Source organism: Dendrobates tinctorius, unplaced genomic scaffold (genome assembly GCF_039654945.1).
Source record: "Dendrobates tinctorius isolate UK_male_01 unplaced genomic scaffold, ASM3965494v1 ptg000034l, whole genome shotgun sequence".
NCBI lineage: Eukaryota > Metazoa > Chordata > Amphibia > Anura > Dendrobatidae > Dendrobates > Dendrobates tinctorius.
The window spans coordinates 10,696,113-10,719,727 of record NW_027361702.1 but is presented as its reverse complement, the minus strand read 5'-3'; the positions used below and the strand labels follow the sequence as shown (position 1 = coordinate 10,719,727).

At 43.1% G+C, this 23,615-nt stretch overlaps 1 protein-coding gene across 2 annotated transcripts in view; it reads left to right on the top strand.

The window, feature by feature from the left end:
* The window catches only part of NOX1 (NADPH oxidase 1), a 91,447-nt gene that overhangs the window by 27,212 nt on the left and 40,620 nt on the right, over window positions 1-23,615 (top strand). For both annotated transcript variants that reach the window (XM_073573097.1, XM_073573098.1), the window contains exons 3-4: window positions 435-545; window positions 10,193-10,277. In XM_073573097.1, coding sequence (XP_073429198.1) covers window positions 435-545; window positions 10,193-10,277 — 196 coding nt within the window. The remainder of the gene's footprint in view (window positions 1-434; window positions 546-10,192; window positions 10,278-23,615) is intronic.

The following is a 23,615-nucleotide window of genomic DNA, read 5'->3' as shown; positions in this document are numbered from 1 at the left end:
ATGTTCATTTTTTGTGCGGCTTCGGCTAGGAGGGTTTAAAATGTAGAAAAAAGGCACCGGCAAATCTAAAGCAAAAGCGACGGGAAAGCTGTCTGTTCAGGAAAACGACCACCAGCTTTGTTCTGAAGAGGCTTCACCTATGAAGCCTCGTCCAAAAAAGTCGCTGTGTGCAGATACCCTAAAGCTACCGGATAGGCAAAGTTATCATGAAATTTAAAAAAAAAGACTTAAAAAGGAAGACAACTTAAAAAGTGATGCAAACAATGATGGAGACTACAAAAAGCCACTAATACTGAGCAAATTACTCCAGAAAACTACAGAAAAAACAATGATGAATTGGGGCCATAGTATTTTTGATGCCGACTTTTCACTATTTACCTGAACTGTAGGTATCTGTTTAAACTGAACTTTCATTTTTTTCTGTTTCCTTTCAGCCAGCACTTGCCTGGGCCCGAGGATCTGCTGCTTGCCTTAATTTTAATTGCTTGTTAATTTTGTTACCTGTCTGTCGAAACCTTCTGTCCTTTTTACGTGGAACCTGTTCAGTAAGTGAAACTGTTATTTTTACTAAGTGAGAAACTAATGAAAATACCCTAAGTCTGCATTTCATGTGGATTCTGTAACTTTGTTGAAAACTTTTTAATATATATTTGATGAAGAAAAAAAGGAAAAATAGGTGTGGTGGAGTATAGTTGGCAAAGAATACCAGTTTTATATACAAGAAGTGAACCACTTTGTACAGCGAGGGATGAAACTCAGAAACAGAGGATCATAATTTAATTAGGGATCTAATTTTAACCAGATTGACATTTATTTAGTGATAAAAAAGAGAGAACCAATATTGAAAAGGAAATGGAAAAATTTACAAATCCTAGGTATCATAATATATTATGAGTAGAGGAGGGGTAGTTGGAGAAAAAAGTATACCCTATAATTTCCTTAAACAGAAGTGGGTGAATAGAAAATTGAGTATTCCTTATAATTTCATTAAATAATGAACTGGTACTTGTAGAAAAAAATTGAGTTAAATACCATGTAAAGATCCATGAGCTTCCCTGATTCTGCCGCTCTTTTCCGTTTTTTGTTGCGTCGTTCCATTGCAGAGATATTCACATTTGTTTCTTCTGGAGCACAATATGTGGAATCTCTACTTTCAGTACAACTGGGCGTTTATTCAGAGCCTTCTCAGGGGTGTGCGCTGTCACCTCTCCCTCCCAGATGCTGCCAATCACACCTCAGCAGCTGATCTTGCGGTATAGCAGTCTCAGACAATGCCGAGCTGTGATTGGCAGCATAGAGGTTAAAGCACACGCCCAAGAGAAGACTCTGAAGAAACGACCAGTTTCACTGCAAGAAGAGATTTCACATACCGCGCTCCAAAAGGAACAAATGTGAATATCTCTGTAATGGAGCGACGAAGCCAAAACAGAATAAAGCGGTAGAATTAGGGGAGCTCGGTGATTTTTACAAAGCCTCTAACATTTGTTTCTGCAGGAGACCGACCTTCTTTAGACAAAGAGATACCATATTACAAGTAGGATTTACAGTTGTGATCTTGATTTCTTTCAACAAGTATTGTAAATTCAATTTATTAGCAAAATTTACAAACTTACTATCGTTTCCAAAAATCTAATTAACCCCTTCCTGCCATCCGACGTACTATCCTGTCCATGGGACCTGGGCCCCTATGCCCATGGATGGGATAGTACATCTCAGCGATCAGCAGTGCCCACGTGGTGAGCGCCGCTGATCGCGGCCGGGTGTCAGCTGATTATCACAGCTGACACCTGGCACAATGTGTCAGGAGCGGTCACGGACCGCCCCGACACGTTAACCCCTTGCACAACGCGATCAAACATGATCGCGGTGTACCGGGAGTTAAAGGGAAGCATCGGCAGGGAAGGGGCTCCCTCCATGCTTCCCTGAGCCCCCCACGGCAGCGCAATGTGCAGCGCTGCAGCGGGGGGCTCCTTTCCTGCAGGCCCCCGAATCCAAGATGGTGACGGGGGCCTTCGGGGGCCTGCAGGAAGCTGGCTTCCTCAGTGCCTGCAAAGCGCAGGCATGAGGAAGCCTTCGGAACTGCCTGTGACAGATCGCTGAACTGTCACAGTGATCTGTGATGTGAGAGATCAGCGATCTGTCACAGGACAGTGATGTCCCACCTGGGACTATGTAATAAAGTAAAATAAAATAAAAAAAAGTGTAAAAATAATTTTTAAAAAATCGCCAAATAAATTAGTAAAAAGAAAAAAAATATTCCCCAATAAATTCATTTTTTGAAAAAAAAAAACAATAAAAGTACACATATTAGGTATCGCCGCGTCCGTAACGACCCGCCCTATAAAACTGTCCCATTAGTTAACCCCTTTAGCAAACCCCTTAAAAAAAAAAAAAAAAACGAAGCAAAAAATAATGATTTATTATCATACCGCCAAACAAAAAGTGTAATAACGCGCAATCAAAAAGACGCATATAAATATCCATGGTACCGCTGAAAACGTCAACTTGTCCCGCAAAAAACGAGCCACCACACAGCATCATCAGCGAAAAAATAACAAAGTTATAGCTCGCAGAATAAAGCGATGCAAAAATAATAATTTTTTTATATAAAATAGTTTTCATTGCATAAAACCGACAAAACATAAAAAAACGACCTAAATGAGGTATCGCTGTAACCGTACTGACCCGAAGAAAAAAACCGCTTTATCAATTTTACCGCACGCGGAACGGTGTAAACGCACTCCCCCAAAAGAAATTCATGAAATGCTGGTTTTTGTTCATTCTGCGTCCCAAAAATCGGAATAAAAAGCGATCAAAAAATGTCACGTGCCCGAAAATGGTACCGATAAAAACGTCAACTCGTCCCGCAAAAAATAAGACCTCACATGACTTGGTGGGTCAAAATACGGAAAAATTATAGCTCTCAATATGTGGTGATGCAAAAACTATTTTTACAATAAAAAGCGTCTTTTAGCGTGCGACAGCTGCCAAACATATAAACCGCCATAAATAGTAAATCAAACCCCCCATTATCACCCCCCTTAGTTAGGGAAAAATAATAAAATAAAAAAAAATGTATTTATTTCCATTTTTCCATTAGGGTTAGGGTTAGGGCTAGGGTTAGGGCTAGGGTTAGGGCTAGGGTTAGGGCTAGGGTTAGGGTTAGGGCTAGGGTTAGGGTTAGGGCTAGGGTTAGGGCTTGGGTTAGGGTTAGGGCTGAGATTAGGGTTAGGGTTAGGGCTGAGATTAGGGTTAGGGGTGTGTTGGGGTTCGGGTTGGAGTTAGAATTGGGGGTTTCCACTGTTTGGGCACATCAGAGGCTCTCCGAATGCAACATTGTGTCTGATCTCAATTCCAGCCAATTCTGAGTTGAAAAAGTCATATGGTGCTCCTTCCCTTCCAATCTCTGCCATGCGCCCAAACAGTGTTTTACCCCCACATGTAGGGTATCAGCCTACTCAGGACAAATTGCAAAACAATTTTTGGGGTCCAATTTCTCCTGTTACCCTTAAGAAAATAAAAAATTGGGGGCAAAAATATCATTTTTGTGGAAAAAAATGATTTTTTTATTTTCACGTCCGAGCGTTATAAACTTCTGTGAAGCACTTGGGGGTTCAAAGTGCTCACCACACATCTAGATAAGTTCTGTGGGGGGGTCTAGTGTCCAAAATGGGGTCACTTGTGGGGAGTTTCAATAGTTTAGGTACATCAGGGGCTCTCCAAACGCACATGACACCCGCAGACCATTCCATCAAAGTCTGCATTCCAAAACGTCACTGCTTCCCTTCCGAGCCCCGACGTGTGTCCATACAGTAGTTTTCTCCCACATATGGGGTGTCAGCGTACTCATGACAAATTGGACAACAACTTTTGGGGTCCAATTTCTCCTGTTACCCTTGGGAAAATGAAAAAATTGGGGACTAATTGATCATGTTTGTGGAAAAAATACGATTTTTTTATTTTCATGCCAGGGCATTATAAACTTCTGTGAAGCCCTTGGGGGTTCAAAGTGCTCACCACACATCTAGATAAGTTCCTTAGGGGTTCTCGTTTCCAAAATGGGGTCATTTGTGGGTTTTTCCACTGTTTAGGTACATTAGGGGCTCTACAAAGGCAACATGACACCCGCAGACCATTCCATCAATGTCTGCATTCCAAAACGTCACTACTTCCCTTCCGTACCCTGACGTGTGTCCATACAGTAGTTTTCTCCCACATATGGGGTGTCAGCGTACTCAGGACAAATTGGACAACAACTTTTGGGGTTCAATTTCTCCTGTTACCCTTGGGAAAATAAAAAAATTGGGGACTAATTGATCATGTTTGTGGAAAAAATACAATTTTTTTATTTTCATGCCCAGACATTATAAACTTCTGTGAAGCCCTTGGGGGTTCAAAGTGCTCACCTCACATCTAGATAAGTTCCTTGGGGGGTCTAGTTTTCAAAATGGGGTTACTTGTGGGGGGTTTCCGCTGTTTAGGTACATTAGGGGCTCTCCAAAGGCAACATGACACCCGCAGACCATTCCATCAATGTCTGCATTCCAAAACGTCACTACTTCCCTTCCGAGCCCCGACGTGTGCCCATACAGTAGTTTTCTCCCACATATGGGGAATCAGGATACTCAGGACAAATTGGACAACAACTTTTGGGGTCCAATTTCTCCTGTTACCCTTGGGAAAATAAAAAAAATGGTGACAAAAAGATCATGTTTGTGGAAAAAATACGAATTTTTTATTTTCACGCCCGGGCGTTATAAACTTCTGTGAAGCACTGGGGGGTTCAAAGTGCTCACCACACATCTAGATAAGTTCCTTGGGGGGTCTAGTTTACAAAATGGTGTCATTTGTGGGGGGTTTCCACTGTTTAGGTACATCAGGGGTTTTCCAATTGCGACATGGTGCCCGATCTCAATTCCAGCCAAAAACGTCAAATGGCGCTGCTTCCCTTCCGAGCTCTGCCATGCGCCCAAATAGTGGTTTACCCCCACATGTGGGGTGTCAGCGTACTCAGGACAAATTGCACAATAACTTTTAGGGTGCTGTTACCCTTGGAAAAATAAGAATTGAGGGTGAAAAGATCATTTTTGTGGAAAAAATATGATTTTTTAATTGTACGGCTTTATGTTATAAACTTCTGTGAAGCCCTTGGGGGTTCAAAGTTCTCACCACACATCTAGATAAGTTCCTTAGGGGGTCTAGTTTCCAAAATGGTGTCATTTGTGGGGGGTTTCCACTGTTTAGGTACATCAGGGGTTTTCCAATCGCGACATGATGTCCGATCTCAATTCCAGCCAAAAACGTCAAATGGCGCTGCTTCCCTTCCGAGCTCTGCCATGCGCCCAAATAGTGGTTTACCCCCACATGTGGGGTATCAGCATACTCAGGACAAATTGCACAATAACTTTTAGGGTCCTGTTACCCTTGGAAAATAAAAATTGGGGTGAAAAGATCATTTTTGTGGAAAAAATATGATTTTTTAATTGTACCGCTGTACGTTATAAACTTCTGTAAAGCCCTTGTGGGTTCAAAGTTCTCACCACATATCTAGATAAGTTCCTTAGGGGGTCTAGTTTCCAAAATGGTGTCATTTGTCGGGGGTTTCCACTGTTTAGGTACATCAGGGGTTTTCCAATCGTGACATGGTGTCCGATCTCAATTCCAGCCAAAAACGTCAAATGGCGCTGCTTCCCTTCCGAGCTCTGCCATGCGCCCAAATAGTGGTTTACCCCCACATGTGGGGTATCAGCGTACTCAGGACAAATTGCACAATAACTTTTAGGGTGCTGTTACCCTTGGAAAAATAAGAATCGAGGGTGAAAAGATCATCTTTGTGGAAAAAATATGATTTTTTAATTGTACGGCTTTATGTTATAAACTTCTGTGAAGCCCTTGGGGGTTCAAAGTTCTCACCACACATCTAGATAAGTTCCTTAGGGGGTCTAGTTTCCAAAATGGTGTCATTTGTGGGGGGTTTCCACTGTTTAGGTACATCAGGGGTTTTCCAATCGCGACATGATGTCCGATCTCAATTCCAGCCAAAAACGTCAAATGGCGCTGCTTCCCTTCCGAGCTCTGCCATGCGCCCAAATAGTGGTTTACCCCCACATGTGGGGTATCAGCATACTCAGGACAAATTGCACAATAACTTTTAGGGTCCTGTTACCCTTGGAAAATAAAAATTGGGGTGAAAAGATCATTTTTGTGGAAAAAATATGATTTTTTAATTGTACCGCTGTACGTTATAAACTTCTGTAAAGCCCTTGTGGGTTCAAAGTTCTCACCACATATCTAGATAAGTTCCTTAGGGGGTCTAGTTTCCAAAATGGTGTCATTTGTCGGGGGTTTCCACTGTTTAGGTACATCAGGGGTTTTCCAATCGTGACATGGTGTCCGATCTCAATTCCAGCCAAAAACGTCAAATGGCGCTGCTTCCCTTCCGAGCTCTGCCATGCGCCCAAATAGTGGTTTACCCCCACATGTGGGGTATCAGCGTACTCAGGACAAATTGCACAATAACTTTTAGGGTGCTGTTACCCTTGGAAAAATAAGAATTGAGGGTGAAAAGATCATCTTTGTGGAAAAAATATGATTTTTTAATTGTACGGCTTTATGTTATAAACTTCTGTGAAGCCCTTGGGGGTTCAAAGTTCTCACCACACATCTAGATAAGTTCCTTAGGGGGTCTAGTTTCCAAAATGGTGTCATTTGTGGGGGGTTTCCACTGTTTTGGTACATCAGGGGTTTTCCAATCGTGACATGGTGTCCGATCTCAATTCCAGCCAAAAACGTCAAATGACGCTTCTTCCCTTCCGAGCTCTGCCATGCGCCCAAATAGTGGTTTACCCCCACATGTGGGGTATCAGCATACTCAGGACAAATTGCACAATAACTTTTAGGGTCCTGTTATCATTTTTGTGGAAAAAATATGATTTTTTAATTGTACCGCTGTACGTTATAAACTTCTGTAAATCCCTTGTGGGTTCAAAGTTCTCACCACATATCTAGATAAGTTCCTTGGGGGGTCTATTTTCCAAAATGGGGTCACTTGTAGGGGGTTTCCACTGTATAGGTACATCAGGGACTCTCCAAACGTGACATGGCGTCCGATCTGAATTCCAGCCAATTTTGCATTGAAAAAGTCAAACGGCGCTCCTTCCATTCTGAGCTCTGCCATGCGCCGAAACAGTCATTCCCCCCCACATATCAGGTATCAGCGTACTCAGGACAAATTGCACAATAACTTTTGCAGTCCAATTTCTCCTGTTACCCTTGGTAAAATAAAAAAAATTGAACCTGAAGTATTTTCTTTGTGAAAAAAAGTTAGATGTTCATTTTTTTTAAATATTCAAAAAAATTCCTGTGCTGCACCTAAAGGGTTAATAAACTTCTTGAATGTTGTTTTGAGCACCTTAAGGGGTGCAGTTTTTAGAATGGTGTCACTTTTGGGTAGTTTCTATCATATAGACCCCTCAAAGTGACCTCAAATGTGATGTGGTCCTAAAAATAAAATGGTGTTGTAAAAATGAGAAATCGCTGGTCAACTTTTAACCCTTATAACTTCCTAACAAAAAAAAATTTTTGGTTCCAAAATTGTGCTGATGTAAAGTAAACATGTGGGAAATGTTAGTTATCAAGTTTTTTGTGTGCCGTATCTCTGTGATTTAAGGGCATAAAAATTCAAAGTTGGAAAATTGCGAAATTTTCAAAATTTTTGCCAAATTTTCATTTTTTTCACAAATAAACGCAAGTTATTTGAATGAAATGTTACCACTAACATGAAGTACAATATGTCACGAGAAAACAATGTCAGAATCACCAGGATTCATGGAAGCGTTCCAGAGTTATGACCTCATAAAGGTACAGTGGTCAGAATTGTAAAAATTGGCCCGGTCATGAACGTGCAAACCACCCTTGGGGGTGAAGGGGTTAAACAATAATAATTCAAACTAAGTGACACAACTAAACTGGAAACAGGTTTTTGCTCAATCCATCATGAAGTGCCACTTTTACTCATTGTAGAATTATTCAACCCCTTTGTGACAAGTATCTTTAGTACTTATCAGGGGACTGCTAGCTGTTATGACCTGCTGTAAAAGTGATGCGTAGCCAGACACCAGACACCTGGTGCCTTTTCCTCGTGGACAGTGTTCTTTGGTTCACTATTCTTAGGTTTGTGTACAGCTACCGTCTTCTCCACCAATTTCTACTGGGTAAAAACAGGCAGCTGTGAACCTATCAGCCACTCCAGAATCTATTCCACATTTCCAGCAGCACAAATTCCCAACCTATACAAACTCCCCATCATACGGCTACTTCCAGTTTCTGCCCACTTCTGCCCCATTTTCTCAATCACTGCAGCTTTTGTTTGCCACTGTGATCATAATATTTGCAAAATTTCATCATTATTATAATTACCCCCTTATAATTATTACCATATATACTCGAGTAAAAGCCGACCCGAGTATAAGTCGATCCCCCTAATTTTGCCACAAAAAACTGGGAAAACTTATTGACTCGAGTATAAGCTTAGGGTGGAAAATGCAGCAGCTACTGGTAAATTTCAAAAATAAAAATAGATACCAATAAAAGTAAAATTAATTGAGACATCAGTAGGATAAATGTTTTTGAATAGCCATATTGAATCAGGAGCCCCATATAATGCTCCATACAGTTCATGATCGCCCCGTAAGATGCTCCATACAAAATACACCCCATATAATGCTGCACAAAGGTTAATAATGGCCCCATAAGATGCTTCATAGATTATGCCCCATATGCTGCTCCATAAAGGTTATGGCCCCATAAAATGCCCCATAGAATATGCCCCCATATGCTGCTCCATAAGATGATCCATAGATTATGCCCCCATATGCTGCTCCCATATGCTGCTCCATGGATTATGCCCCCATATGTTCCTCCATTTATTATGCCCCATATGGTGCCCCCATAAGATGCTCCATACATTATACCCCCATATGCTGCTCCATAGATTATGCCCCCATATGCTGCTCATTATATTATGCCCCCATATGCTGCTCCATGGATTATGCTCCCATATGTTGCTCCATTTATTATGCCCCCATATGGTGCCCCCATAAGATGCTCCATAGATTATGCCCCCATATGCTGCTCCATAGATTATGCCCCCATATGCTGCCCCCATAAGATGCTCCATATATCATGCCCCCATATGCTGCCCCCATAAGATGCTCCATATATCATGCCCCCATATGCTACCCCCATAAGATGCTCCACACATTATGCCCCCATATGTTGCCACTGCTGGTGCTGCAAATAAAAATAAAAAAATGACATACTGTCGGTGTCATCGCTGGCTCAGGACCCGGCACCTGACATATTCACCTGTCCTGCGTCCATCGCTGCTGCTCACTGCTATCTGTCATGTCATCTGTCAGTGACGTTCAGGCAGCATGGGGCACGGCACGCACTAACAACGTCACCGCGCCCTCTGCTGTCTGAATGTCACTGAGCGGGGACAGGTCAATATAGCCATCCTGGCGTGATCTCTGCAGCTCCATTCTCCCACTGTCTCCCTTCCTGTCTTCAGCGGTCACGTGGTAACGCTCATTAAACTCATGAATATGCGCATATTCATGAGTTTAAAGAGCAGTACCACGTAACCGCTGAAGGAAGGAAGAGAGACCGTGGGACAAGCAGGGGGGCTGTAGAGACCGCGCCAGGAGGGGTAAGTATGACCTGACACCCCCGCTCCTCCTCCCCCTCCGACCCCCTGGCGTATATGATTCGAATATAAGCCGAGAGGGCGACTTTCAGCCCCAAAAAATGGGCTGAAAATCTCGGCTTATATTCGAGTGTATACGGTACTTTATCAACAAAGTTTTCTTCTCGGCCAAACAGACATGTTATTTCTGTGGAATGACAGTGCACACCTGATCTTGGGTGAAAAAAAGGGTGTATTTAAATATGCAAATTTAGTGAGATTTTCTAATGTTCAAAACATTCTTGAACCACAGCATGTAGGACTTGAATCTTGGATTACTCCATAGGCGAAAACAAAAGACAATCAACAAGTCCCTATCAAATCAATGTGGCTAAATTACGAATAACTAATTTTAGGTCCATAATTCTGTGCTGACTAACCACATCATTAGTCTACATATAAAATGTTTATCATTTATGTAAATAATTGCAATTTGTTTTCTTACAGTGTTGTCGGCGCTCAGTTAGGAAACAGCTTGATCACAATCTGGCCTTTCACAAGATTCTGGGTTATACAATCGCCTTATTGACAAGTAACATTACAGTCTTTTTTATATTTTTTCTTTCATTTCATGTTTCCTTAAAAAATGTATCTTTTATGAACCTATTGTCAAAAAGCATTCCTATGAGGCAGGATTCCTCCTGTAACTGGGGTTAGTATACCAGCCCCAGTTACAGAAGCAATCTGGTAAAAAATTTTTTACTTAAATGTTGAATTGACAACGAGCACAAATTATGAGAAAAATGGAATTTAAAAAGATAAAGAAAATAAAAAAATGAAAAGCAGGAAAAAAATAAAAATAAATTAAAAGAAGCGGCTGACATTCTAAATGGTTGTTACTAGCCTCGCCATCATTTTAAAAAGAAACATGTCCGATCTATAAAATAAACTTGAACAAATTTTAAAATGCATTTCAGTGGCCCTATGTGAAATAAAATGTGAAAAACATATACATTTATTTATCCACTGATATTGCGCAGTACTTGAAAAAAATTAGAATTAGCCGAAGACAAGACACCTGATTAGCACATGAGCATGCTCCGATAACACCTTATTCACAAATTCACTCATCACTACAGGTTAACCAGTTCAATATCGGGCAATTTACGCTCGTCAATATTAACCAGGTATTCTACTTCCGCTATGGTGATGTTATATTTTTTATACGCTGCTGTTTATCCACCAGTATTTCGACCTCCCCATCCCATTACTATCTTTTTCACATTTCTTTTTGTTCTTGTGCCATCACCTTTAATCCCTTGCATTTGGCATTCTCTTGTCACTGGCCTATCCGCCCCCTCACATTGTTGTTTTGGCTCCTTGTCATGTCATTCTTGTGCACATTTGGTTGAATATTTCGCATACTTCCACGCTCTCACATCCACTTCCCACACACTTCTCACCTCACAACCTTCTTTCAGCGCATTCCCTTGTGCTAGATACAATAACATTACTTATACCACCACTCAGAGGCGTATCTAGGCTTTCTGGCACCCGGGGCAAGAATTTGGTTCGGCGTCCCCCCCAAGTACATATGTGACTTGCACAGTTAGTCATGTACCCACGAGCTGCTCTCCTTTATCCTCTCAATGTTCAGTAAAAAACTGAAAGCAGGAAGAGAAGCTCGTTGTCACAGGACCATAACTATGAAAATCGCATATGAGTGAAGTGTCCATGTGATGACTACTGGAACCTGCAGAGCTGAATCCTGACACTGCAGCTTCTGAATTCTCACAACGAATGCCCTGCACACTTTTAGGATTCTCCCTTGCCGGTGTACAGTCATGTCAGCACAAGTATGTGATTTTTATACTTCTGGCCACATTCCGACTAGACGTGCCTGGCCTCGCTCCGTTCATTTTCATTGAGTGAGGTCACACATGTCTAGTCAGCATGTGACCGCATGTATGTAAATTACCGGCACGAGAGAATCCTGACAGCGTTCAGTGAGCACTGTGAGAATTCAGACGTCTGCAGTCACATAGAATGACTGCAGACTCATCACAGACCTGGACAACCCCTTTAATGTTCCTAATAAAAACATGAGAATTAGTTAGTATCACAAATAATATTTACATCCAGGTACCTTATAGATGATGTTGTCTCTGCAGTCGGTCTCCTTTTCTTCTTCTTGTCCACACCCCATGATGAGTTTTCTCATCCACAGCTGTCTCTGTAGACGTCCATCTTCTCCGGTCTTCTGCAGCAAATCTCCACACGATGCCCTTAAAGATAGAAGTGTCATTATAATGCTCCTAAATAAAAATGTCTGCAATATACTGTCGCCTCACACTATTCCCCTCCCTCCTCATACTGTCTCCTCTAACATCCCACCTGTTAACCATACTGTCTCCTCATATATTTACCCCCTCACTCTCTATACTGTCTGCTCACACATACCCCCGACTCCCCATACTGTGTCTGCACACATCCCATCACCCTCACTCCCCAAACTGTGTCCACATACATTAACCCGTTCGCTCCCTATACTGTCTGCACCCATCCCCCATACTGTTTCCTCATACATACTCTTCATTTTGTGTCCTCAAATCTCCCCACACACATTAAATCCCCCATCCCTCACACACATTAAAACCCCCCCATCCCCACTCCAAATCCCCACACACACATTAAATCCCCATCCCCACTCCAAATCCCTCACACATTAAATAACCCCCCATCCCCACTCCAAATCCCCCCACACATTAAATAACCCCCCATCCCCACTCCAAATCCCTCACACACATTAAATAACCCCCCATCCCCACTCCAAATCCCTTATACACATTAAATAACCCCCCATCCCCACTCCAAATCCCCCACACACATTAAATAACCCCCATCCCCACTCCAAATCCCCCACACACACATAAAATAACCCCCCATCCCCACTCCAAATCCCCCCCACATTAAATAACCCCCCAACCCCACTCCAAATCCCCCCACATATTAAATAACCCCCCATCCCTATTCAAAACCCCCCCATCCCTACTCCCAAATCCCCCCACACATTATGTACCCCCCACTCCAAATCCCCCCACACATTAACCCCATCCCCTCTCCAAATCCCCCCACACATTAAGTATCCCCCATCCCCACTCATTAACCCCCCACACATTAACCCCCCACACATTAGCCCCCATCCCCACTCATTAACCCCCCATCCCTACTCCCAAATCCCCCCACACATTATGTACCCCCACTCCAAATCCCCCCACATTAACCCCAACCCCACTCCAAATCCCCCCACACATTAAGTATCCCCCATCCCCACTCATTAACCCCCCACACATTAACCCCCATCCCCACTCATTAACCCCCGAACATTAACCCTCATCCCCACTCATTAACCCCCCACACATTAACCCCCATCCCCACTCATTAACCCCCCACACACATTAACCCCCATCCCCACTCAATAACCCTCCATCCCTACTCCCAAATCCCCCCACACATTATGTACCCCCCACTCCAAATCCCCCCACACATTAACCCCATCCCCACTCCAAATCCCCCACACATTAAGTATCCCCCATCCCCACTCATTAACCCCCCACACATTAACCCCATCCCCACTCATTAACCCCCCACACATTAACCCCCATCCCCACTCATTAACCCCCCACACACTAACCCCCATCCCCACTCATTAACCCCCCATTCATTAACCCCCATCCCCACTCATTAACCCCCATCCCCACTCATTAACTCCCCCACACACATTAACCCCCTCACACACATTAACCCCCACACACATTAACCCCATCCTCACTCAACCCCCCCACACATTAACCCCCATCCCCACTCATTAACCCCCTTCCCCACATTAACCCCCATCCCTACTCATTAACACCCCCCATCTTCGGTGTCTTCAGCTCCACAGTGGAGCACTTACCACCAGCGTTCGCTCTGGGCGCCGGGAGTGACGTCAGCAGCGTGATCACATGACCTGATCATGCTGCTGACGTCACTTTGGCCCAGCGGTCAGAGCTTCAATTGTACTGGCGTCTGTATAGACGCCAGTACAATTGTTCTCTGGGAACCGGCACATGCACCTTCTCTGCGCCAGCTGTCATCTTGACAGCTGACATAGAGAACCGCTGACTCTCAGGCCGGGGGGCGGCAGAACACAGCAGTCAGGGAGGACACTGTGGACCGCTGCGTTAGGCGGCCCGACTGCGCCCCCAGCCGGCTGCGCCCGGGGCAACTGCCCCCCCTAGATACGCCCCTGCCACCACTGTACTTACACATAATACTTCTCAGTCCTTTATTCTTAGGAAGTTTACAAGATAGTGACTTTTTATGTTGATAGTATGAATTATTTTTGCATTATAAGTAATGGTGATATTTCCAAATATGATACCGTAGTGACTTGGTGATTTTTGTTGTAACTTGCTACTGTGTTATCAATCAATGATTTTTATGAATTACTGTCATATTATCATACAGGAAAGATATATATCTTGGTACCGGGTTAGCCAGTAGATAGAAGAATATTTAGAATTGAGAGTCCTGAGTGGTTGATACCTTTAAATGGCTAACTGAAAAGATGGTAACACATTGCAAGCTTTCCAGACAACTCAGGTCTCTTCATCAGGCATAGACTAATACAAAATCTGAAGAATCACTCAGTGCAGGAATGAATGTGTTGCCTGGATTTATGTCTTTTTACATTAATTAAGGAATTTGCTCCTAGGACCTTGTGAGGGCATCTCAACACAGAACCAGACCCCAATCAGAGTACAATAACACTTTCACACTCCTTATCTATGAACTGTTCCAATATCTATGGCCCCAACTGTTTATCACTCTCCCATAATGATAGTTCTGCTTCACGTCACTTGTCTTATCTATTACATTATTTCTGTGCTGTGTTGTGTATAAATATGTGACTCTTCAGATTTTGTATTAGTCAATGCCTGATTAAGAGACCTGAGTAGTCTGGAAAGCTTGCAATTTGTTACCATCTTTTCATTTAGCCATTAAAAGGTATCAACCACTGAGGACTCTCAATTCTGAATATTTTTCTCATATTATCATTCATGTCTTTACATGTGCTGTATATTTCCTTTTCATTTTTCTATTTATATTTTCCTACATTATTTCTTTTTGGGTTATTCTCACTGCGCCCTTTTCTTTATTCTGTACTTCCTGTGATCATTACATCTTTTTTGCAGGCCCGACTCTTTGAAGAATCACATTTTACATACTATTGATGTTTTCTATAGCAGTAGGTACCATACAATCCACCTCTTTTTAGGGTGTAGGCTCATTTATTTGTTATTTTTGTGTTTTTGAAGTTTTTTATATAGACTTTTAATAACTATCATATTTTTATAGTGTCTTTCTGTTCTTGTGTTCATGCTTTGTAGATAGATGCGGTATGCTCAGTAGTGGACACATATAGAAGAGGCTCCCATGGAAGAGCAATATGGGGATCCTTTGCAGTCCAATAGCTCTTTATAATACACAGTTCCATCTGCTTTGGAGGTGATAGTGGCCCCCTTATCTCTTGGGCCCTGTGCAGCCACACAGGTTTCACCAATATTATGTCCACCCTAGGTATATTGGTTATAGATTAGACCAGTGTATAGCTTTCTGGACATGGTTGGCATTACTGTCCACTGATAGACAAAAATGGAAAAGCTAATTTCAAGGCTGGACTTGCCAAAGAAGAAATCACAACTGGCGGACGAATCATCGACAATCTTAAATACGCAGACGATGCAACATTGACGGCAACAAGCGTAGATGGAATGAAGACCTTATTATGGAGTGTCAAGATGGAAAGCTCGAAGATGGGACTGCTACTCAACGCAAATATATTGACTACTGCTAGGTGCATCTGGGGCACATCTTAGATGGACGGTGATGAACTGGAAGCTGTAAAGGACATCAACCTACTCGGATCAATAATCACTCATGATGCAGCAAAGACACCGGACGTCAGTAGGAGAATAGCTATGAGCTAATCTACAATGATATCACTGGACAAGGTCTTCAAATGGAGAAACATTTCACTAGCGAAGAATTCATAGCTCCTACATAGCTTAGTCTTTTCTGTAGTAACATATGGATGTGAAGCCTGGACAATAAAGAAACAAGACAGAAGAAGAATCTATGCCTCAAAATGTAATGTTGGAGAAGGATGCTATGAATACCATGGATGGCAAGAAGAGCAAACAAATCACTTTTGGAACAAATCTAGCCAGACGTCACTGGAAGCAAGGATCACCAAGCTACGACTTGTCTACTTTGGACACGAGGAGAGCAATCACTGGAGAAGGACATCATGGCTGGAAGAACGGAAGGAACAAGACGAAGAGAAAGACCAGCAACCCGATAGCTTGATACTATCAGGATAACGGTGGAGAAGACCCTAGTGGACCTATCTAGGCTAGTGTAAGGAGATGGACATATTGCCTTGCTCCCCCTCGAAGACATCACCGCTGTATATAATGTGATGTATAATCTGAGTAATGTCCTGACGACCTGAGGATTGAGCCGGGTCAGGACTGTGTTAATTGCACCCTTGTCTTAAAAGACAGATGAGGGACTGTATGGACTGTGCTCCAAAACTACTGTAGCTGTTGCTGTGTTGGCCAGTGGGCCTGTGATTAAAAGGAATTTAGACATGTGGTATCAGTCTCGACACTGGCGAAACCAGGGCCAATGTTAACCCGAAGGATTGTTGCCAGGTTAAAGAGACTTGGGCAGTTGTAGTTCCATGGTCCTAATTGAGTAGGGCGGTTCCATGTCACTACGGAAGAAAGAAGGACAAAGACATCATGTTGGCTAAAATGTTATGCTATGTGTGGTATAGTGCATTGGTGTTTTCCAGGTGTTTTGGATGGTCAAGGACAACCATCATTAAAGATGGGAGGTGGATGTAGGGAGATGGACATATTGCCCTGCTCCCCCTTGACGACATCACCACTCTATATAATGTGATGTGTAATCTGAGTAATGTCCTGTGTCTTGTATATATCTTATGTCATGTGAAGTGTAAGGTATTTGCCTATGTAATGTGCTAATATAAGGTATTATAATGCATAGTGATGTGATGCATGAAAGACATAAGTTAGGACATAAGGTAGTGTTTGCATAGACTGTAGGGGAAGGGGTTTCCCCAGCAACAGACACAGGTGGAGGGCTTAGTGCTAGGACAAGTGACCTGCTTCCTGATGTTAGTCAGAGCAGAGTTAGAGTCTAAAGAGACAGAGCGCAGAGCTGCCGAGTGGGTGAACTACAGCAAAGGAGATGACGAGATGATGAGGCAGCGTGACTAGGAACTGACGGAAGAGGCAGAGTGGCCTTCTACCTTAAAGGGGTTCTTGAATAGGACGACGTGTCACGAGAAACCCTGGTCTTAATAAACACCGAAGGTACGGACCTAAAGAGGACTGAGACTGTGGGACTAGTGAGGGTCGATCCAGGGCATCCATAGCGATAGGATGCAGAACCGCTGAGCAGGTGAAGAGACCTCGCTAAACTGTACTGTCGTGACAAGCTAGGCTGTGATGAAGTATAGCCCTGGAGTAGACTACAGTGGAAGGATGATGTCAGTGAGAAGGCTTCTTGCTGTGGATGAAAAATGCTTAAGACTGTGTACCTGCTATCCCCTGTATATAACCCTCATCAAGTTCAGTAAAGTTCCCATGTTTGAACAGATGTCTCCTTTGCTAATTTGTGGAACTCGTGGTCCTGGCCAGCCAATACTATCAGCTACCGGTGGCCTGCACGGGCACAAGGCTCTCACAACACTAACACCCAACCAGGACCCACAATTGTCTGTAGGATGCTAAAGCAAGTGGGGACAGAAGCTCGCCTACGACTACCTCGCTTGGGCATCTTACACTAGCACAAGATCGATCTTCCTACAGAGTGTTCATGTATCAAGGCGCCATGGCTCGAGATCAAGATGAATACCATTAAAAAAAAGACGAATAAGAGTTGTGTTGGACTTTGCTCATGACACCAGTGACAGGTTCTGATGGGATTGCCTTGAGTCCTTATTTACTATAGACGTCAAAATAGGTTGAAGGTGATATGTGATCATGTAAACTTTAAGGTTCATTAAAGGGATTGTCCTTGCAAAAGGTTCTTATTACCTGGAATTTGGATTCTGTCCACATAATAAAATAAATCATACTCACCTGCTGTCACCCTCCGTGGACTGCGCTGCCACCAGAACCGAAGACTGAACATTCAACCAACCACAAGACTACTGCGGCTTGTGATACTGCAGCGGTCAGGTAACTTAAACAGCACGTCATCAAAAAAAACATCCAATGAAGTGTGGCACAAATCACCTTACCTTATAGTCAACAGTTTTTTGCCTTGTTTATCGGTGCCTTGATTGCTTCTGCTGTCGGGGTAGAGAAAGTGGCAGTCTCTACTGGATCAAGGAGGCTGACAGCAAAAGAGTATAATTTATTTAGTATTTTTTACACAATCAACTTTAAAGAAATGACCGCACTGGGTTTGGTCCTTCACTAGTTTTGGAAGTGCTTAAATTGAATCTGTCAGCGGGTTTTTGTTATATAATCTGAGGGCAGCCTGAGATAGGGGCTGAGGCATTAATTTCAGCAATGTGGCACTTATTAGGCTGTGTTCTGTTGTTTCAAAATAATGAGTGTTTTATCAGCAGGAGATTATCACTGCCCTGACTAGTTCCTCTGTCCAACTCCGCCGCCTCCTCTGATTAGCAGCTCACTCACTCATTAGCATCCGGTTTTGAGATATACAGTGGGGGAAATAAATATTTGATCCCTTGCTGATTTTGTAAGATTGCCTGCTGACAAACACATGAACAGTCTATCATTTTAAGGGTAGGTTAATTTTAACATTTAGAGGTAGCATATCAAAAATAATATCCAGAAAATCACCTTGTATAGATTATATAAATTTATTTGCATTTTGCAGTGAGAAATAAGTATTTGATCCCTCTGGCAAACAAGACTTAATACTTGGTGGCAAAACCCTTGTTGGCAAGCCCAGCAGTCAGACATTTTTTGTAGTTGATGATGAGGTTTGCACACATGTTAGGAGGAATTTTGGTCCACTCCTCTGCAGATCATCTCTAAATCATTAAGATTTTGACGCTGTCGCTTGACAACTTGGAGCTTCAACTCCCTCCATAAGTTTTCTATGAGATTAAGGTCTGGAGATTAGCTAGGCCACTCCATGACCTTAATGTGCTTCTTTTTGAGCCACTCCTTTATTGCCTTGGCTGTTTTGGGTCATTGTTTTGCTGTAAGATCCAGCCTTGACCCATGTTTAACGTCCTGGTGGAGGGAAGGATGTTATCACTCAGGATTTTACAGTACATGGCTCCATCTGACCTGTCGCAAAATGTCGGCAGAGCCCCAGGCAGCCCCGAACACACATGCAGCACCACTGGACACTGGAGACACCCGCAGCACTAGCCAGCAACTGCCGGACACCCGGACACCCCCTGATCGCGGCCTATGGTAAGGCATGTACACTTTGTAAGACGCAACCTCATTTTCCCCCCAAATTTGGGGGGAAGAGTGCATCTAACAAAGCGAAAAATACATAGTTATTCTAAGGTGAAAGGGATAAATTTTATGACTGGACTTGTTTCTCGTTGGGGCTAACAATCTGCCATCAATAAATTAATATAAATCTCTGCAAAGTTTAATGTAAGGTGAATCTGTCACCAGATTTCACAATAGAAACTTTGCACTATATGAAATAAATCTATTAGACCTGACGAGGCTGATGTACTTACTCTGAAAACATGTCAAAACAGCTTTATAATTTGAGTTTTTTTTAAGTTTGCAAATGAAAATGAACAGAGCTGAACTCATAAAATGTTCACTTTAATATCAGGATTTTGGAAACATTTTGAAATAATGTAAAATTACCACAGAATAATCTATATATATAAAAATGAATGTATATATGTGTGTATCACCAACCAATCACAAAGCATCTTTCATTTCACCAGAGATGTTCAAAAGAAACTGAGCTGTGATTGGTTGCTATGAGCAACAGTTTTCCTTGCAACCAATCACTAAGCATCTTTCATTTCATCAGAGCTGGTTAAAAGAAGCTGAGCTGTGACTGGTTGCTATGAGCAACAGTTTTCCCACTCGACATCACCTCAGCAGACACTGACATGGTGGGAGAAATCTAGCATCCCTGGGAACATAAGTTCTCAGCCATTGTCTGCCCACCAAGAAAGGAGCAGAGAGCATATGACAGAAATGAATGCCCCCTCCCGTGCCCATATACACATCACACATCCTCCATACTATAGGGACATCTTCCCTCTTAAAGGGATTTTCGGTATGGAAGTTAGGGCAAATCCTCCTGCACTCTGATTCTGACCCCAGGCCTCTATAAATGGATCATTGGTATGGAAGTCAGGGCAAATCCATCCAGTGCTTTGGTTTTGACCCCAGGCCTTTCTTAAAGGGATCCCCGGTATGGAAGTTAGGACCGTTCCACTCAGCTCTGTGGTTCTGACAACAGGGTCTCTTAAATCATTGGTATGGAAGTTAGGGCAAATCCACTCTGTGCTTTGTTTCTGACCTCAGGCCTTTCTTAAAGGGATCTCCGGTATGGAAGTCAGGGCAAATCCAACCAGCGCTTTGGTTCTGACCCCAGGCCTCTCTTAAAGGGATCTCCGGTATGGAAGTCAGGGTAATTGCCTTGAAGTGCTCTGGTACTGACCCCAGGCTCTCTTAAAAGTATCTCCTGTATGGAAGTTAGGGCAAATCCCTCAGCACTCTGATTCTGACCCCAGGATTCTATTAAAGGGGTCATTGGTATGCAAGTCAGGGCAAATCCACTGAATGCTGTGGTTCTGATCCCAGGCCTCTCTTAAAGGGATCCCGGTATGGAAGTTAGGGCAGTTCTACTCAGCGCTCTGGTTCTAACAACAGGACCCTCTTAAAAAGATCCCCGGTATGGAAGTGAGGGCAAATCCACTCTGCGCTTTGGTTCTGACACCAGGCTGATGGGATGATGTGGGATATTAGGGGTAGTAGTCCGGTGGCTCTGGCTGACGGGATGATGTGGGATATTAGTGGTAGTAGTCCGGTGGCTCTGGCTGATGGGATGATGTGGGATATTAGAGGTAGTAGTCCGGTGGCTCTGGCGGACGGGATAATGTGGGATATTAGGGGGAGTAGTCCGGTGGCTCTGGCTGATGGGATGATGTGGGATTTTAGGGTTAGTAGTCCAGTGGCTCTGGCTTCTTGAGGATGTGGGATATTAGGGGTTGTAGTCTGGTAGCTCTGGCTGACGGGATGATGTGGGAACATAGGGGTAGTAGTCCAGTGGCTCTGGCTGACGGGACGATGTGGGATATTATAGTGAATGTGGCAATGTGGAGTGGGCGGGGCTATACACTCAGCTTTATATACTGTATATAGATATAATCATTAAAAAACAAATCTGAACTGAGAAAAGTAAGTTAATGTGTATGCACAATGTAAGTGCATATTAACACATGACCATTAACCAGAGAAAACAAAAAACACAAATATCCTGAACTAAAAAGTAAAAAATATACTGCAAATAATGCATAAAGGTAATAATAATAATAATAATAAGGGTATTTAGTAAACATAATTTTGATCAAAATAATGTACAAGCCATCCCGCCACGTCACAGCAACCCTTGTGGGACAGTTCCTACTCTAGTATTTAAAACCTTTTCACTTGCCAAGTGGCGTGAATGTGAACAAGGGTCGAGCGGCTGAACCACTAGTAACAGCTTAGGCCAGACTGGATGGCTTTCCCAGCTCAGAAAGAGGGCGGTCACACCCATATATAATCATTATAATTTGTTATAACTAACCGTAGTTAGATACTATGCCCAGGCAGCGCCGGGCTCTTCAGCTAGTATATACAGTGGGGCAAAAAAGTATTTAGTCAGTCAGCAATAGTGCAAGTTCCACCACTTAAAAAGATGAGAGGCGTCTGTAATTTACATCATAGGTAGACCTCAACTATGGGAGACAAACTGAGAAAAAAAAATCCAGAAAATCACATTGTCTGTTTTTTTTTCATTTTATTTGCATATTATGGTGGAAAATAAGTATTTGGTCAGAAACAAGCAATCAAGATTTCTGGCTCTCACAGACCTGTAACTTCTTCTTTAAGAGTCTCCTCTTTCCTCCACTCATTACCTGTAGTAATGGCACCTGTTTAAACTTGTTATCAGTATAAAAAGACACCTGTGCACACCCTCAAACAGTCTGACTCCAAACTCCACTATGGTGAAGACCAAAGAGCTGTCAAAGGACACCAGAAACAAAATTGTAGCCCTGCACCAGGCTGGGAAGACTGAATCTGCAATAGCCAACCAGCTTGGAGTGAAGAAATCAACTGTGGGAGCAATAATTAGAAAATGGATGACAAACAAGACCACTGATAATCACCCTCGATCTGGTGCTCCACGCAAATTCCACCCCGTGGGGTCAGAATGATCACAAGAACGGTGAGCAAAAATCCCAGAACCACGCGGGGGGACCTAGTGAATGAACTGCAGAGAGCTGGGAACAATGTAACAAGGCCTACCATAAGTAACACACTAAGCCACCATGGACTCAGATCCTGCAGTGCCAGACGTGTCCCACTGCTTAAGCCTGTACATGTCCGGGCCCGTCTGAAGTTTGCTAGAGAGCATTTGGATGATCCAGAGGAGTTTTGGGAGAATGTCCTATGGTCTGATGAAACCAAACTGGAACTGTTTGGTAGAAACACAACTTGTCGTGTTTGGAGGAAAAAGCATACTGAGTTGCATCCATCAAACACCATACCTACTGTAAAGCATGGTGGTGGAAACATCATGCTTTGGGGCTGTTTCTCTGCAAAGGGGCCAGGACGACTGATCCGGGTACATGAAAGAATGAATGGGGCCATGTATCGTGAGATTTTGAGTGCAAACCTCCTTCCATCAGCAAGGGCATTGAAGATGAAACGTGGCTGGGTCTTTCAACATGACAATGATCCAAAGCACACCGCCAGGGCAACGAAGGAGTGGCTTCGTAAGAAGCATTTCAAGGTCCTGGAGTGGCCTAGCCAGTCTCCAGATCTCAACCCTATAGAAAACCTTTGGAGGGAGTTGAAAGTCCGTGTTGCCAAGCGAAAAGCCAAAAACATCACTGCTCTAGAGGAGATCTGCATGGAGGAATGGGCCAACATACCAACAACAGTGTGTGGCAACCTTGTGAAGACTTACAGAAAATGTTTGACCTCTGTCATTGCCAACAAAGGATATATCACAAAGTATTGAGATGAAATTTTGTTTCTGACCAAATACTTATTTTCCACCATAATATGCAAATAAAATGAAAAAAAAACAGACAATGTGATTTTCTGGATTTTTTTTTCTCAGTTTGTCTCCCATAGTTGAGGTCTACCTATGATGTAAATTACAGACGCCTCTCATCTTTTTAAGTGGTGGAACTTGCACTATTGCTGACTGACTAAATACTTTTTTGCCCCACTGTATATAAATGAGTGTATATATATGTGTGTGTATCAGCCACGCCCACTCCACATAGCAACCAATCACGAAGCATCTTTCATTTCACCAGAGCTGTTTAAAAGAAGCTGAGCTGTTATTGGTTACTAAGAGCAACAGTTTTCCTTGTAGTCAGTTGTGGTAACTGAGGCCTATTATTCTTATCATTTCTACTAGATGGTGGCCCGATTCGAATGCATCGGGTATTCTAGAGTGTCTCTCTCTCTCCCTCCCCCTCCCTTGCCGCAAATCTCCCAATGGAGGCGTGCCTTGTTCGAATGCGCTGATTGGTGGCGGCCGGGCACGACCAATCAAAGCCGCGGGATTTCCATTACAGACAGACAGACAGAATTAGACGATCATATGG